Source organism: Crocodylus siamensis, chromosome 5 (genome assembly GCF_052110815.1).
Source record: "Crocodylus siamensis isolate JL-2025a chromosome 5, ASM5211081v1, whole genome shotgun sequence".
NCBI classification, from domain to species: Eukaryota; Metazoa; Chordata; order Crocodylia; family Crocodylidae; genus Crocodylus; species Crocodylus siamensis.
The window spans coordinates 145,942,210-145,954,984 of NC_143399.1; the positions used below are offsets into that span (position 1 = coordinate 145,942,210).

General features: G+C 38.5%; 1 protein-coding gene across 1 annotated transcript in view; it reads right to left on the reverse strand.

Annotated features, from left to right (window-relative positions):
* The window catches only part of KCNH8 (potassium voltage-gated channel subfamily H member 8), a 338,731-nt gene that overhangs the window by 147,986 nt on the left and 177,970 nt on the right, over positions 1 to 12,775 (reverse strand). Inside the window, exon 5 of the mRNA XM_090049221.1 lies at positions 5,605 to 5,845. Coding sequence (XP_089905347.1) covers positions 5,605 to 5,845 — 241 coding nt within the window. The remainder of the gene's footprint in view (positions 1 to 5,604; positions 5,846 to 12,775) is intronic.

Here is a 12,775-nt window from a genome sequence, read left to right on the forward strand (position 1 = left end):
AAACAACAGAATTAACAAGTTATAATTCTTAATATTCTGCTGTCTTTCTATTGTAAATTTAAGCTAGTTTGTATGTGTATTCTGGTTAAGTTTGATATAATACTGTGTATACCTGAACTTCCTTATATGTGTAGCCAACAGTGATATAGGCTTGTTTTTAGCCACTGTGCTAAAAATTATTTGGCTATCCACATAAAAATTAAGACTAAAAGATTTCATATGGATTTATGACAACTGAAAATAGGAGCCTGTGGTCTCTTTCATTCATATGACATTTGGTTTGTAAAACATATATAACATAGCAACACAGGGATATAAGATGGGAAGGGGTCCCCTGGGCATCAAGCCAAGTCTCTTGTGTACACAGGCACTCATTAACAGAAAGCACTCCAAAATTGCTGCTTCTTGGTACCAGATTTGGCGATTGGTGTGATCCTGAGCACAAAAACAAGTATCTCTAACTAGGAGTCTCTGGGCTTCCTACCAATGGCAACAGCATCAGCACACCCCAGTCAATACGAACAATAATTAGAAGCCAGTAGTTTTCACGAGGGGAAAAAATATTCCTTCCCAGCCCCACAAGTTCTGGGTACAGTCAGTCAAAACACCTTCCATACTGCAAGAGCTGCTGTCACACCCTAATCTGAGGACTGCAAATACATGACTCCACAACACATAGAGATTGGTATTCTAGATTTCCCTCTCCTGTCATACCGCTCCTTCCACAAACTTATCCAGTTCAGTTTTAACAAAAGGGAAGTTCCTAGCTACACCATTTGGCTGTGAAGGCCATTACAAAATTTCATTTCCCTGATGGTTTGAAACCATTTTTTTTTTATTTGAAATCTAAGTGTATCCATAAGGAGTTTCTAGCCATACGACCTCAAGTCTGTGCTATTTTCAGGATTACAGTTTTTTTCCCCTCTAATAATATGCAGCAAAAAACACTTCAGTTGAAATATTTTGTAAAAACATTTGTAATGTTTCAAATGAGATTGTACAGTGTATTTATGACTGGTCTGCTTATTTGAAACTCCAAAGAGAAGATTAACAGAAGAGAGCTAACAGATGGTGTATCACATTTCATGGCAATATTCAGGGTACACTGGTTCCAGAGAAGTTAAGAGTAAGGTGGATTGTATTGACCTATATGGCTAGATACAAGCATTCAAAAAGCCTGAGGCAGACTCAATCTAAGTTTTGCGGTGTAAGCGGGGTAGGTTTAGATTGTTAGTGAACAGAAAACACATTCACCCTTTGGGAGTGCAAATCTTAGGCTGGGTTTTTAAACCAGTCTGTATATGCTGAACTTCTGTTTTGTTATGGGTATAAACCAGTTTTGTCTGCTGAACTTCTGTTCTGTTGTGCTTATAGACCAATTTCTGATCAGTTATACTAGTAAAAGTGTAATATCTGTACCTGGCCTAAGTTTTCTTGCAGTTTACTGAAAATCAGGTTGCTTCAATGCATTATGCTGTGGTTAAACATGAACACGTCTCAGCTGCATTTGTTGTATTGTATTCAGCAAGACGAAGTTTTGCCAATGGTCTTCTATGCAATCTTAGTAGATGTGAATAGGGTTATATGAACAATAATAATTGTGTTGCTGAAACTTCAAAGACCCAACTAGTTGCAAAACAAGTGGTACATCTAGGGTGACACTGGAAAAAACATCAGCCACTGCAGGGGCTGCAGCCACACAGTCATGCCAGCAGCAGCAAACAGAAGTTACCACTGCCCCTGTAATTACCCCTCTGTGCAAAACATTACCTTGAATGGAAAGATAAGTATGTCACTCATTTTAAAAACATGGCATTGATTCTGATTTCTGTACAGTATAATCTATTCAAATGCTACAGTATAATACTGATTTTTTTTGAATGATACAACTTACATTTAGAAAAGATATCAATGCTATTTCAGATAAAGAAATGAAAAATAAGTGTTCTATGCCTAAAAGTCATAATAAGGCAGTTATAGAAACAAAAGCATCAGACCAGAAAATGCTATAAGGGTAAAAGTTTCAGGATAATAAAGGTGCAACTGATAAAGTAAAGAGAAAAAATTTCCCTAGCCAATCATCTGAGAGTAAAAGAGCATGCCAAATAAAAATCAAGATTCTTTTGTTTGCATAGAAAGATATAAAACTTTTACACTTAACTGGCATAGAATGCTTCAGGGAAAGGTTTGCTATTTATGGGTTACAATCTATTTTATGACAAAACCTACCAAATTAATGACAGTATATAAAAAATTGTTAGCTACAAATTAAATCCTTACTTTTTAAAACGATTTGCATGTGCACATGCTTGTGAGCATTCATGTAAGCTCAGTAGAGGTAAGTGTTTTTGTCTGAACCACTGTATAATTTTCAGGGTATTTTTTAAGGTAAACTTTTTATATCATTTCTGTAATTAATGGAAAATATTCTTCATCAGGTGTAAGAAACACAGATAAGTAAATAAATAAAGACTCATTTACAGAATTTAACAATCAATAAGGACTATATGTAAAAGCTGAAATGAGAATGTAAAAAGGCTTGAAATGACAGACCTCATAAAAACAAATTACTCAAAGGACAGTTTAGTATATACCAAAGTAACATTAGTAAAATAAAATTATGTGCCCATCAAAAAGAAAACAAAAACTAAATTATTTTATCCCCAACATCTGCTTCTAAGGATTTTAAAAGCCACGGGAGTTAACTGCACAGCTTGAATCAGTACTTTGCTCCATTCACTAGGGCCTAGGAATGGACTTAGTTTTGACAGTCTACCAAACTGGTAATTAAACATATATGTTAGTTCTCTGTTGGAGATATGTATTCACATTTGAGCTCAGATAAGCCTGGGACTTTTCTTCCATTCCAGGTAAAAAAAATATATATTAAAATGACTTTTATAGCTATTACTACTGTTGAGGCAGCCTGCAGCCCATCACATTAGCATCCTTGGTAACTGATGGATAGCAAGGACAATATTCTGCTGCTCTTGTCCACTAAACTTTTCAGATATGTCCAAAAAACACTTTAGAGCCATCTCCACTCTTACTGGGAGTACTTTGATCCTATCAATGATACAGCTGAAAAACTAGAGATCATACAGCAAAATAAATATGATAAAATGTATGGCAGTTATTCATGCAGAAAGAAAAAATACTATCTTAAATTCTGGAGTGAAAATTGAACAGAGGGAATCATTTTAAGTATCTGCAAGTACAGTGATGTAGGATTCAGGTACAACACAAATCCCTGTTAGTCACAACTCTCACTTAAGTAATCAAAAGCACAGACTCGCATGGTGAATTTTTCTTAATGCTTTTGTATACTCTCTTCAAACTTCCTAAGTCCTTCATCAAATATGTATTTGTCAGGGCCACAATCCAAAAGAACCCTCAAACCTGCACTTAAATTTTAAACATATAATTAATCCTACAGTGTGGCTGCTTATGTTGTCTTCAGTATTTTGCTAGACTGGAGTCCAGGTGAACATTAAACCCATTATTTTCCACTCTAATAAAGAACCAGTCCTCATATGCAGTAAATAGAAACACACCCCAGTACTAGAAAAATTTAGAAGCTCAGCTTCTGTGCTAAGAATAAGTGTCTTCAGGGAAATTAATAAGTAAAAAATTATGGAGGAAAAGACTGAAGAGCACCAGATATCCTCCCAATGTTATGACTGAGATTTGCATTCATATTAATTAGAAATGTGGCAGTTAGTCCTCCTGAGTGCACCCAAAATTTACTTGTAAAAGTTTACTTTACTTTGATGTCTTATAAAAAAGTCAAAAGTTTGCATAGGAGTAAAAAGAAAAAAAGTTCAAAGTCAGTAAAAAATAAAAGGAGTTTTTCTATATGCCATACACATATATACACAAATATACAGATAAATATTGGATATGTATGAACTACACATTTCTCCAAGAAATATGAAGAAAAAAGCAGTGTTGGTTAAATCCATTGTCTTGCCATGATTCTGTATGAAAAATACAACATATGAATCATATAGGTTGAGTGTGTACTTTCTTGTATTTTGATTCCACAAAACTCAGTTCCTAAACCAGTTATCTGCATCCTGTCTGATAAAGGAAACCATTTTCAATAAGTAGGTTATTTTAACCTTGGATAGACAGATTTTTTTTAACCTTAGAGTCTACAGTATTTTATACATGTGTAAAGAAAGACTTCCAGTTGGACTGAATATGATTAATTTAGTTTTTCCCTTTTTATAGTGCAACGTGTAGGCACTTCAGAAAAGATGAGAGAAAACCTTACTTTTTTTTGCATAGGACAGAAATTTGTTGTTTGATCTGCATTGGAAAATGCATCTGTCTATTGCATATTCTGCCACAGTTGAGAATAATTTGAATAATTCATATGGAACAGATGCAGAATAGTCAGTAGGGGACTAGAGTATGCATGAGGGAGAAGAATTATGACTTTAATCTGCATTTGAACTCTACTTCCAAAAGGTGAAGAGGCAAACATTTATTCAGTGTTTCACCATCCAGACTCTTCCACCTGGAATCCTCCATGCTGTATTTAGCTAAACATACTTCTGCAAAAAAAGCAGCAGCAGCCTTTTTCCATGAAGCTCATAAAAAGCCAGCTTATTTTAAATCTAGAAAACTAGAAAAAACAGCACAATTGTTTGTTGTTTAGTTTGTAGGAAGTTTTATTTTTGTCTTATATTTATGAGGGTTTATACTAATAATTTCATGCATGCATCTCATTTCAAATCTTATTTTTGTAGGAAAATATATTTTCTGTTTTCTCGTATAGGTAATTTTTAAAAAGATTCTTCTATTTTGCTAATGAATTTATTCATTCCTCCACTTTTCATTGTCCATCAAAGACAATTCCAAGTCTCTGCAAAACTTTCCTTACTGCTACAAAATAGACCTTGCATCTATACACTGGCATAGCTACTGTGCTACACCCATTTATGTAATTCACTAAAACTTTCTTACCAAGAGATATAGATCCATGATGTAACCACAAAAACTTTGTAAGATACTGTCTATTATACTTAAACCCCAGGTGACCCACTTATGATCAGTTTTTCTGATCTTACAAAGACATTGCAATATTGTTTCAGGGAAGAAATCTCACTGAGGAACCAGCAGGAATAGTACAGTTTCTCAGCAGGTGTCATTATAATTTTAATCATTGGACATGAATTCTGGTGAGGTCATAAAAAAAAATATCAGTTAAAGAATAGGAGAAGATGACTAGTAAATCACTACTTTCCCAAGTTACATCTTACTTATGAACATTCAAGTGGATTATAGGATATAACCAATATTACTGATACAGCCTCCATCATGATGAAACAGGGAGATCATTTTCAATATGATAATCTTACTGCAAAACCTTCAGAACCATGACTGGAAGGCTAATTGAAAACTACATTATAATAGTGGGGAATGATAAGGAAGAACAAACCTACACAAATATCTGGAAAAAATCTTAAATATGCTCCTAAAAAACTTGAGTATTTTAAAAGCAGTGCAACTTTCTGATCATTATTCTCTCCTTTAAAATTGAACTTGGATACCTTGTAAAGCTAAAAAACAGTGAGAAAAAAGAAAAATGCATCTTACCTATAATAAAAAGAATTTCCACTGCAATGTCACTGACAGTTGTGCTTCGAGTTGTAGACAGGTCATCATTGCCAATAAAGCAAACGTTGTAAGGTACAGTCACAGCAACATAAAACGTTGCCAGTAAAATAAGCCAGTCCCAGCCAGCTTTAAAAGTGCTATAATGCAACAGTATGAATTTAGACCTTTTTGCATCTGAAACTTTGTATTCGGGAAATGCTGGTTTATCTACAAAAACATTCTGAAAGAGAATGAAAGAAAGAAAAGAAGTCAGGCAATGATATTTCACCATTTAGATTACCTTTTCATGAATTAAATCTAATATATACTTTTAAAAGAAGATCAAATAAATGTCTACTACACTTGCAGTTGGGCAAATATTACACGGAATCTTGTGCAATTACAGAGCCTCAGAGCAGACGCAATCAACTGAGTCTGCTGGAGCATGCTAATTAGCGCACTCCAGCAGCCTCTGCATCTCATGTATTCAGTGTCCTCATGCTTCAGGATGGTGGCAGGAGTGCTCTAATGAAAGTTCATCAAATAAGAAGCTTCAGTTAAAGTGCCTCCACCACCATTTTGAAGCACGGGATTCTGAATACGTGAGATGCTACAGGCTCCTTCATTAGAGTAGATCTCAGAGTCGCTGTAATAGAACCCCCTCCCTCACCCCCAGATCATGTGTAAAGACGCCCTTAAAGTATATCTGTAAACCTTTTACTTTCACTTTGTGAACAGTCACTATGAATATTCTGGTGAAATGTTTCTTCCAGCAGCCATATTTCTCAAAATACTGAATGTTCAACAAATATTAAAGCATATTAAAGAAAACTGAATTTTCTACTCAGAATAAGCATCCCACGGATTGCTAGAATTACAAGCATCTATGAGTGACATGTGGTTCGAAAGCAAAGTCCAGCCTGTAGGCCAGACTGGACACATGATAGACTCCATTTCCCAGCAGCCCCTGCCTACATTGCTCCAACTGGTTTCCATGGAGACCATAGAAGCAGCAGGGTTGTAACAGCACAGGGCCAAGGACCTGCAGGCAGCGGATTGCAGCTCTGCTACAGCTCACACTGTCACCACTGCAAAATCCTAGCCAGCCCTGAAGCAGTTTCCCACCCAGCCATGCATCTTGCCAGCACTGATTGGGCTGGTCTCCATGGGGCCCCTGCTGTCAGGGCCTTGCTGTTCCTGGGGTCTCCACAGAAACCAACCAGAGTGACAGGCAGGGCCTCCTGGGCAATGGAGTCCATCTGCCCGCCAATCAACCATTTTGCCCACTCCTGTTTTAATGGTTACATGCACTTGTCATATAACCCCCCAAATCAAAACCACTTAAGTAAAAAATGCCAATCATCATGAATGGTCTATAAACTATCTACAAATAATTCTTGGTTGAACTTCTTACCTGGAAAACCTTTAAAAAAATAGCAATATTCTGATATGTTCAGCTGATTCAAAATTAGAACAAGAAACAAAATTTGTTCAATAACTTAGTTGTTATGGAATTATCCTAAAATTTTGTTGTAGAAGACATTTAGTTTCAATTTAAATAGCTTGCATGTATAGATCTTCATCACTCCCTCCCCTTTTATTCTGCTGTAGCACAATGGGAAGTTAAATTTAATTGATCCAAGATTTAGTGTTGCCATTAACATATTTGCAGAGTTAAGGTGTGAAATAAATACCATCTTTGTAATAACCTGAACCAACAAACCTTAACTCAGATGAGTGGTCCTAGTGGTCTCACCGGTGGGTGGCTCTAAGGCAGTGCCCACATATCTGAAAGTGGGTCTTGGAGTCCCTCTAAGTGAATAGAGCATAGAGGACCCCTGTGTCAAGAACAAATCTATCTTGAATGCAATGGTGTAAATTATGCAATGTCATAAATGTTGCTCTGGATAGCCACATAGCTTATGCTACACTGTGATACTAATGAAATGGTCTGGACTCTGGTAGAATTTTTCCCTAATTACTGATTGTCGTTCCCCCTCAGAAGTCTCATAGCATAGTGTTATAGAGTCTGGGATTCAGTTTGACTGCTTCTTGAATGTATCATTGTTCTTTTAGGACTCTCAAGACATGCAGGTAAAGATGCAACAGGCTCTAATGAGCAATCCTGCCACGTCACACATGTATATGGTAGAGAGGTACAACTGTGGGCTTGTGAACTGGATAGCATCATGCCTTACTGCCAATGTTGGGGGACTACAATCCCAGGCTCCCCCTGCACCAGCAAGAAGCAAGCTCCTGAAGCTAAGTGGCTTCTCTGTTGACATGGCTCCCAGCTGCACAGGTGGCCCCGTGCACTCCAATGTCTGGGAGACCAGCTGCTGTGATCTTCCAGCTGCAGGGGTGCCTCTACAGCTTTGAGATTACAGCAGCTGTGGTTTCCCAGGAACAGGGGTATGTGGGGCCTCCTGAAGGTGGGAGCTCCTAAGCTCAAGGGTACACATGATCCCCTCCCCCCAGCTGGGAGCTCTGATCATAGTTTCATAGTTTCTAGGTTGGAAGGGACCTGAGTTGATCATCTAGTCTGACCCCCTGCCATGGCAGGAAAGAGTACTGGGGTCAAACGACCCCAGCAAGGTGTACATCTAGCCTCCTCTTAAAGACCCCCAGGGTAGGAGCCAGCACCACTTCTCTTGGAAGTAGGTTCCAGACCCTTGCCGCCCTGACCGTGAAGTAGCGCCTCCTGATATCTAACCTAAACCTACCCTCTGCCAGCTTGTGACCGTTATTCCTGGTCACTCCTAGCAGTGCTCGGGGGTACAGGGACTTCCCCAGTGCCTGCTGGTCCCCTCTGACTAGTTTGTAACAGGCCACTAGATCCCCCTCAGCCTTCTCTTGTGATCAGCTAATGGTGGTCCCAGCCACAGGGGCCCCTGCCATATGTTTAATTAATGGAATGATAGGAAGAAGCTATAAAGTTATGACACATATTTTGTGCAGTATCTTTGTAGCTTATTCCACTTTTCATCACTCCATTATTTAACTGAATGTGTAGCTGGGTGTCCACTTAAGGCCACCAGTCAATCATGCCTTAAATGTAATATGAAGATTGGGACCTAAGGACCCCCTTCAGAAGTTTCATAGAACACGCTCAGTGGGTGCCTGAAGACATGCGGGGAGGCTTTTCCAATATGCTTAATTACAGTACGTCAGAGCAGACACAATTAATCGAGTCTTCTGGAGCTTACTAATTAGTGTGCTCCAGCAGCTTTTGTGTCTTGTGTATCAGTGTCCCTGGACTTCAAAATAGGAGCAGGGGTGCTTGAACTAAAGTTTGTTTGATAAGCTTTAGTTAAAGCACTCGCTCCACCATTGTGAAGCATGGGGACGCTGATACAGTAGAAGCTGCAGTGCTTTAGTTAAAGTGGCTCTTAGAGCCACTCTAATTAAAGTGCCCCACCCCCACCCATGGAGTATGTGTAAAAATGCCCACGGTGTCATGTTTTAAACCTTTCTAAGACCCCACAGAAATCCTGGCAGAGGCTAGATAGTGCTACTGGGGCCCAAGCCACACGGTTTGTCCATGTGGAGCCATATATACCACATGAAAACCTTTCTTGGGTTTAAAGGAGCCCATCATCTTATATCACGATGAGGAAGAAGAGAGTTCCCTACATGCACTTCTGAAAGGTAGTCTACCTCTGGACTGGGACCAAGACTGGAAAATAGGAGCCCATTTCACCATCGGAGAGATTGTTTCAAACAGACTCCCAATGCTGGTGGGTCCTGATGAACTTTTAACCTTGGATCAGACCCAGACCTGAGGGAATTTGTGCAGGACAATAAACTTTGGTACACGCTCTCTCTCTCTCTGTCCTTGCTTGTTGTCAGTTTAAATGACCAACAGATTGAGCATGCTTTCTGGAGATGGATCTCCCCATAGACAGAAAAGGCATCATATGTGGCCATTTGATACGAGTCTATCACATGATAGTCATGGATGAATCCCAGAGACCATGAGTTTATTTGGCTTAGGTCATCTAATGTAAACAACAACAAAAAGAAGAGGGTATCCTAACTCCACAAGGAATATGAATGAGTTTAATGCAGGAAAGAACAAGGTCAAGCCAAGTACTGGAGGTGAATCCACAAAATACTGTCATCTTGAGGCACTGGTGTATTTTTGCAAGGTGCAAAGAGTAGGTACCACTGAGCAGAAGCCTGAGAGCTGCAAGCTGTGCCTGAATACTGAACTCTCTAATGCATCTTTGTTGACTGGGGAAGGGTTTTATTAGCGTAGGTAGTTGAATGAATAACACATTGCAACATTTCCCGAGGCTTAAAGGAATTTGAGATAAGTGTAGTCAGACAATTGGCAAGAAGCATAGGATGCCCTTTATTCCCTTGGTACAGGAGATGGAGAAAGGCAGGAGCAGAGTGTAAGTGAGAGATGCTGTTAAAGTAAAAAATGCTCTCTGGTTGAAGCTCAAGGTGTGAGACATGCCCCCTAGTAAAAGCATATATTAGGATAATTACTCAGAAAAAAATAATGTTGCTCAAGTAATACAGGAGAGTCCATAGATGCTTCATGGTAGCATCACTTAAAACCAGATTTCTGTGCACATACTGCTTAGCCGCTAATCATAAGAAGTGGGCTTAATTCTTAAATAGCCACATGCTTTCAGTAGGACATCTCTAAGACAAAAAGCTCCTTTTTAAAAAAGGCACAATCCCTCTGACCCAGACAGAAATATAATAATTTAATTTTCCCAGCATTTTAGACATAACTATTAAAGAAAGACAAAACAAAACTTTTCTTTTCCTGATGTTATTGATAGGCAATCCTAAAATATATTGATAGGCAGTGATGTTAGCAGAGCAAGAATCCAACCATTACTTTATAGGAAGGGAAGGTTAATTAGGAATAGAAAGAGCTAGTGACTAGGCCTTGGTGAACTGTACTGAATACAATAGAGTTTATTAAATGACATGGTTCTGTAGGACACATTAAGAATCAGGAACTGATTATGCTTACGATTTTTTCCTAGCCTCCCTCTTTAACATCTTAATAAAATAAAATGATGCAAAGACTACTTAAGGGGAAATATTTAAATTTTGATTTCTACTATATGAATCACTTTCAGACCATGTAAATTTAGTATGACAGAATACATATTGGATCATGAATGTGTGCCTGCTGTATGAATTGCCCAGTTGGGAAAACACTTTAAGTCTTTATTCCAACTCCAAGGCAGTATCTGCATCTGCAAATTCCAGTTTTAAGTAGTCTCTTATTGCCTCATTTTTACTCTCTTCATCTTTCAATATTTTGACAAAGTACTCCTATTCTCCTAAACAGCAGCATCTGGTTCATGAATTTTATCATCAAATTATTTTGCTAATAAAAAGTCTTGCTCGCTGTCACTTTGTTCATGGTTAGTGCTGCTACCATCAGGACTGCAGTTCCAATAATGAAGAATTTCACAAAACAGTATATAAATTGGTGTGCATTCAGTAAGCCAAGGTTGCTTCAGTTTCCTGAAGTTATTCAATTTGGAAGTAAAAGGATAATTGCATGACTGCAGACTTAATCAAACTTGCTTTGTTTATTGCAACCTCTCCCAATTCAAGTTTTCTTGGAACGCCAATATTCCTGTCTTTTCTAGGCCCCTTCATTTTTCAAGTTCAAGGGCAGCATTTCTATTGTTACATGAATTTGAGCTTTCCCTTTATTCTGGTTCGACAGCTTCGTCATGTTTTTCTGCATTCCAGCAAGTCCAGGCTGCTTCAAGTTCATTTAAGTCAAACAGAAGAAAATGTATTTCATCAGTTCCAGTTCTCTTTTGTGGAGAAATACCTTCTGTTGCAGTTCCTTTCATTTAGCAGATACTTCTCCTGGCCTAAAATTCTCCATTTCTCTTGAAGTCCCACCCCCATTTTACTTTTGCAGTGGCAAGTTATCAGCACTACTTGTTTTGTTAAATTTTCTCTATGTTCTTCAACTTCTAAACCAAAGACTTTGTCACAGATGGCTCTGCCTGACAGTGCTTCAAACGCTACAATTTTTTTCACTTTTCCCACTCAAAGCCATACCCTAACCTATGCTTTCTATGCATTTTGCTCAGGTTTTCATTTTTGTTCATAGTATTTTTCAACTACTCACTCTTGCAATTGTAATAGTTTTGCCTTCCTCTTCCGTTTCAGTTCACTGCCCCAGTCTGGATCATGGACTTCCAGCAGTGTTGGCAGGGAATCCCAAGGCAGTGTTTCTTTTTAATTTCCACTATCACCTCACTGCTCTCTCACAGCATCTCTTCTAAGTCCCTTGCTATACAGAAGAAATCCAGTTGCCTCCATCTATGCTACAAAGCTTGGTTAGTAATTCAATACCAGGGGTGTCAAACTCAACTTGGCTCATGGGCCAGAAGAGTAGCATGGGGTTGGCTTGCAGGTCAACAGACCCCACCCCAAACCCTGGATTCATTGCGCCTGACTGGCCATGCATCTCAAGTGCAGTATGCTGCTCCAGTTAAAGACACACAGACAGCATTGTGGGCCAGATGATATGTCTCTGTGGGCCTGTACTATACCAATGTAAGTATAGTAGCAAACTCTCTTTGTGCAGATGAAACTTAATCAGCGTATTTACTACCTGTTTATTGAGATAAATGAACTATTTTGGCAACACACACTGTTATATAACTATTCACAGTCAAGCTTCTCCAAGAAAAGAAATGCTACCAAAAATCAGAAGACGTTATACACAAACATGCCTAATTAGCAAGTATAGTAAAAAAATTCTTCTGTACATCTACCTATACCTTTGCATACTCAATGGAACGATATACTCTTCTCAGGCACAACACAGCATTATACCTTTAGTTTCTCAACTTTTCCCTATTTTTATCTGCTTTGTCACTTGCACAACAGTAGCTCCCTCAGGGACATCAGGGACTCGCTGGTAGAATACAAGGTATGCATACATAATAAAAAAAGATGGCTCCTGTCCTAGACAGCTTATAGTTGAAGTTACCAAAATACTTTTCCAGTTCTTTACAAACTGTTATTATGGCGAAGACCTGTGCTTGACTATCCTGTTGCTAACTCTTGAAAATTCCAGTATGTCATTCTTCCTTATATTTGTATGGTAGTGTGTCCAGGGAAGAGGATATTGGACAGGATATCAAGAGAGCTGACTTCTAGGGCCACTGAC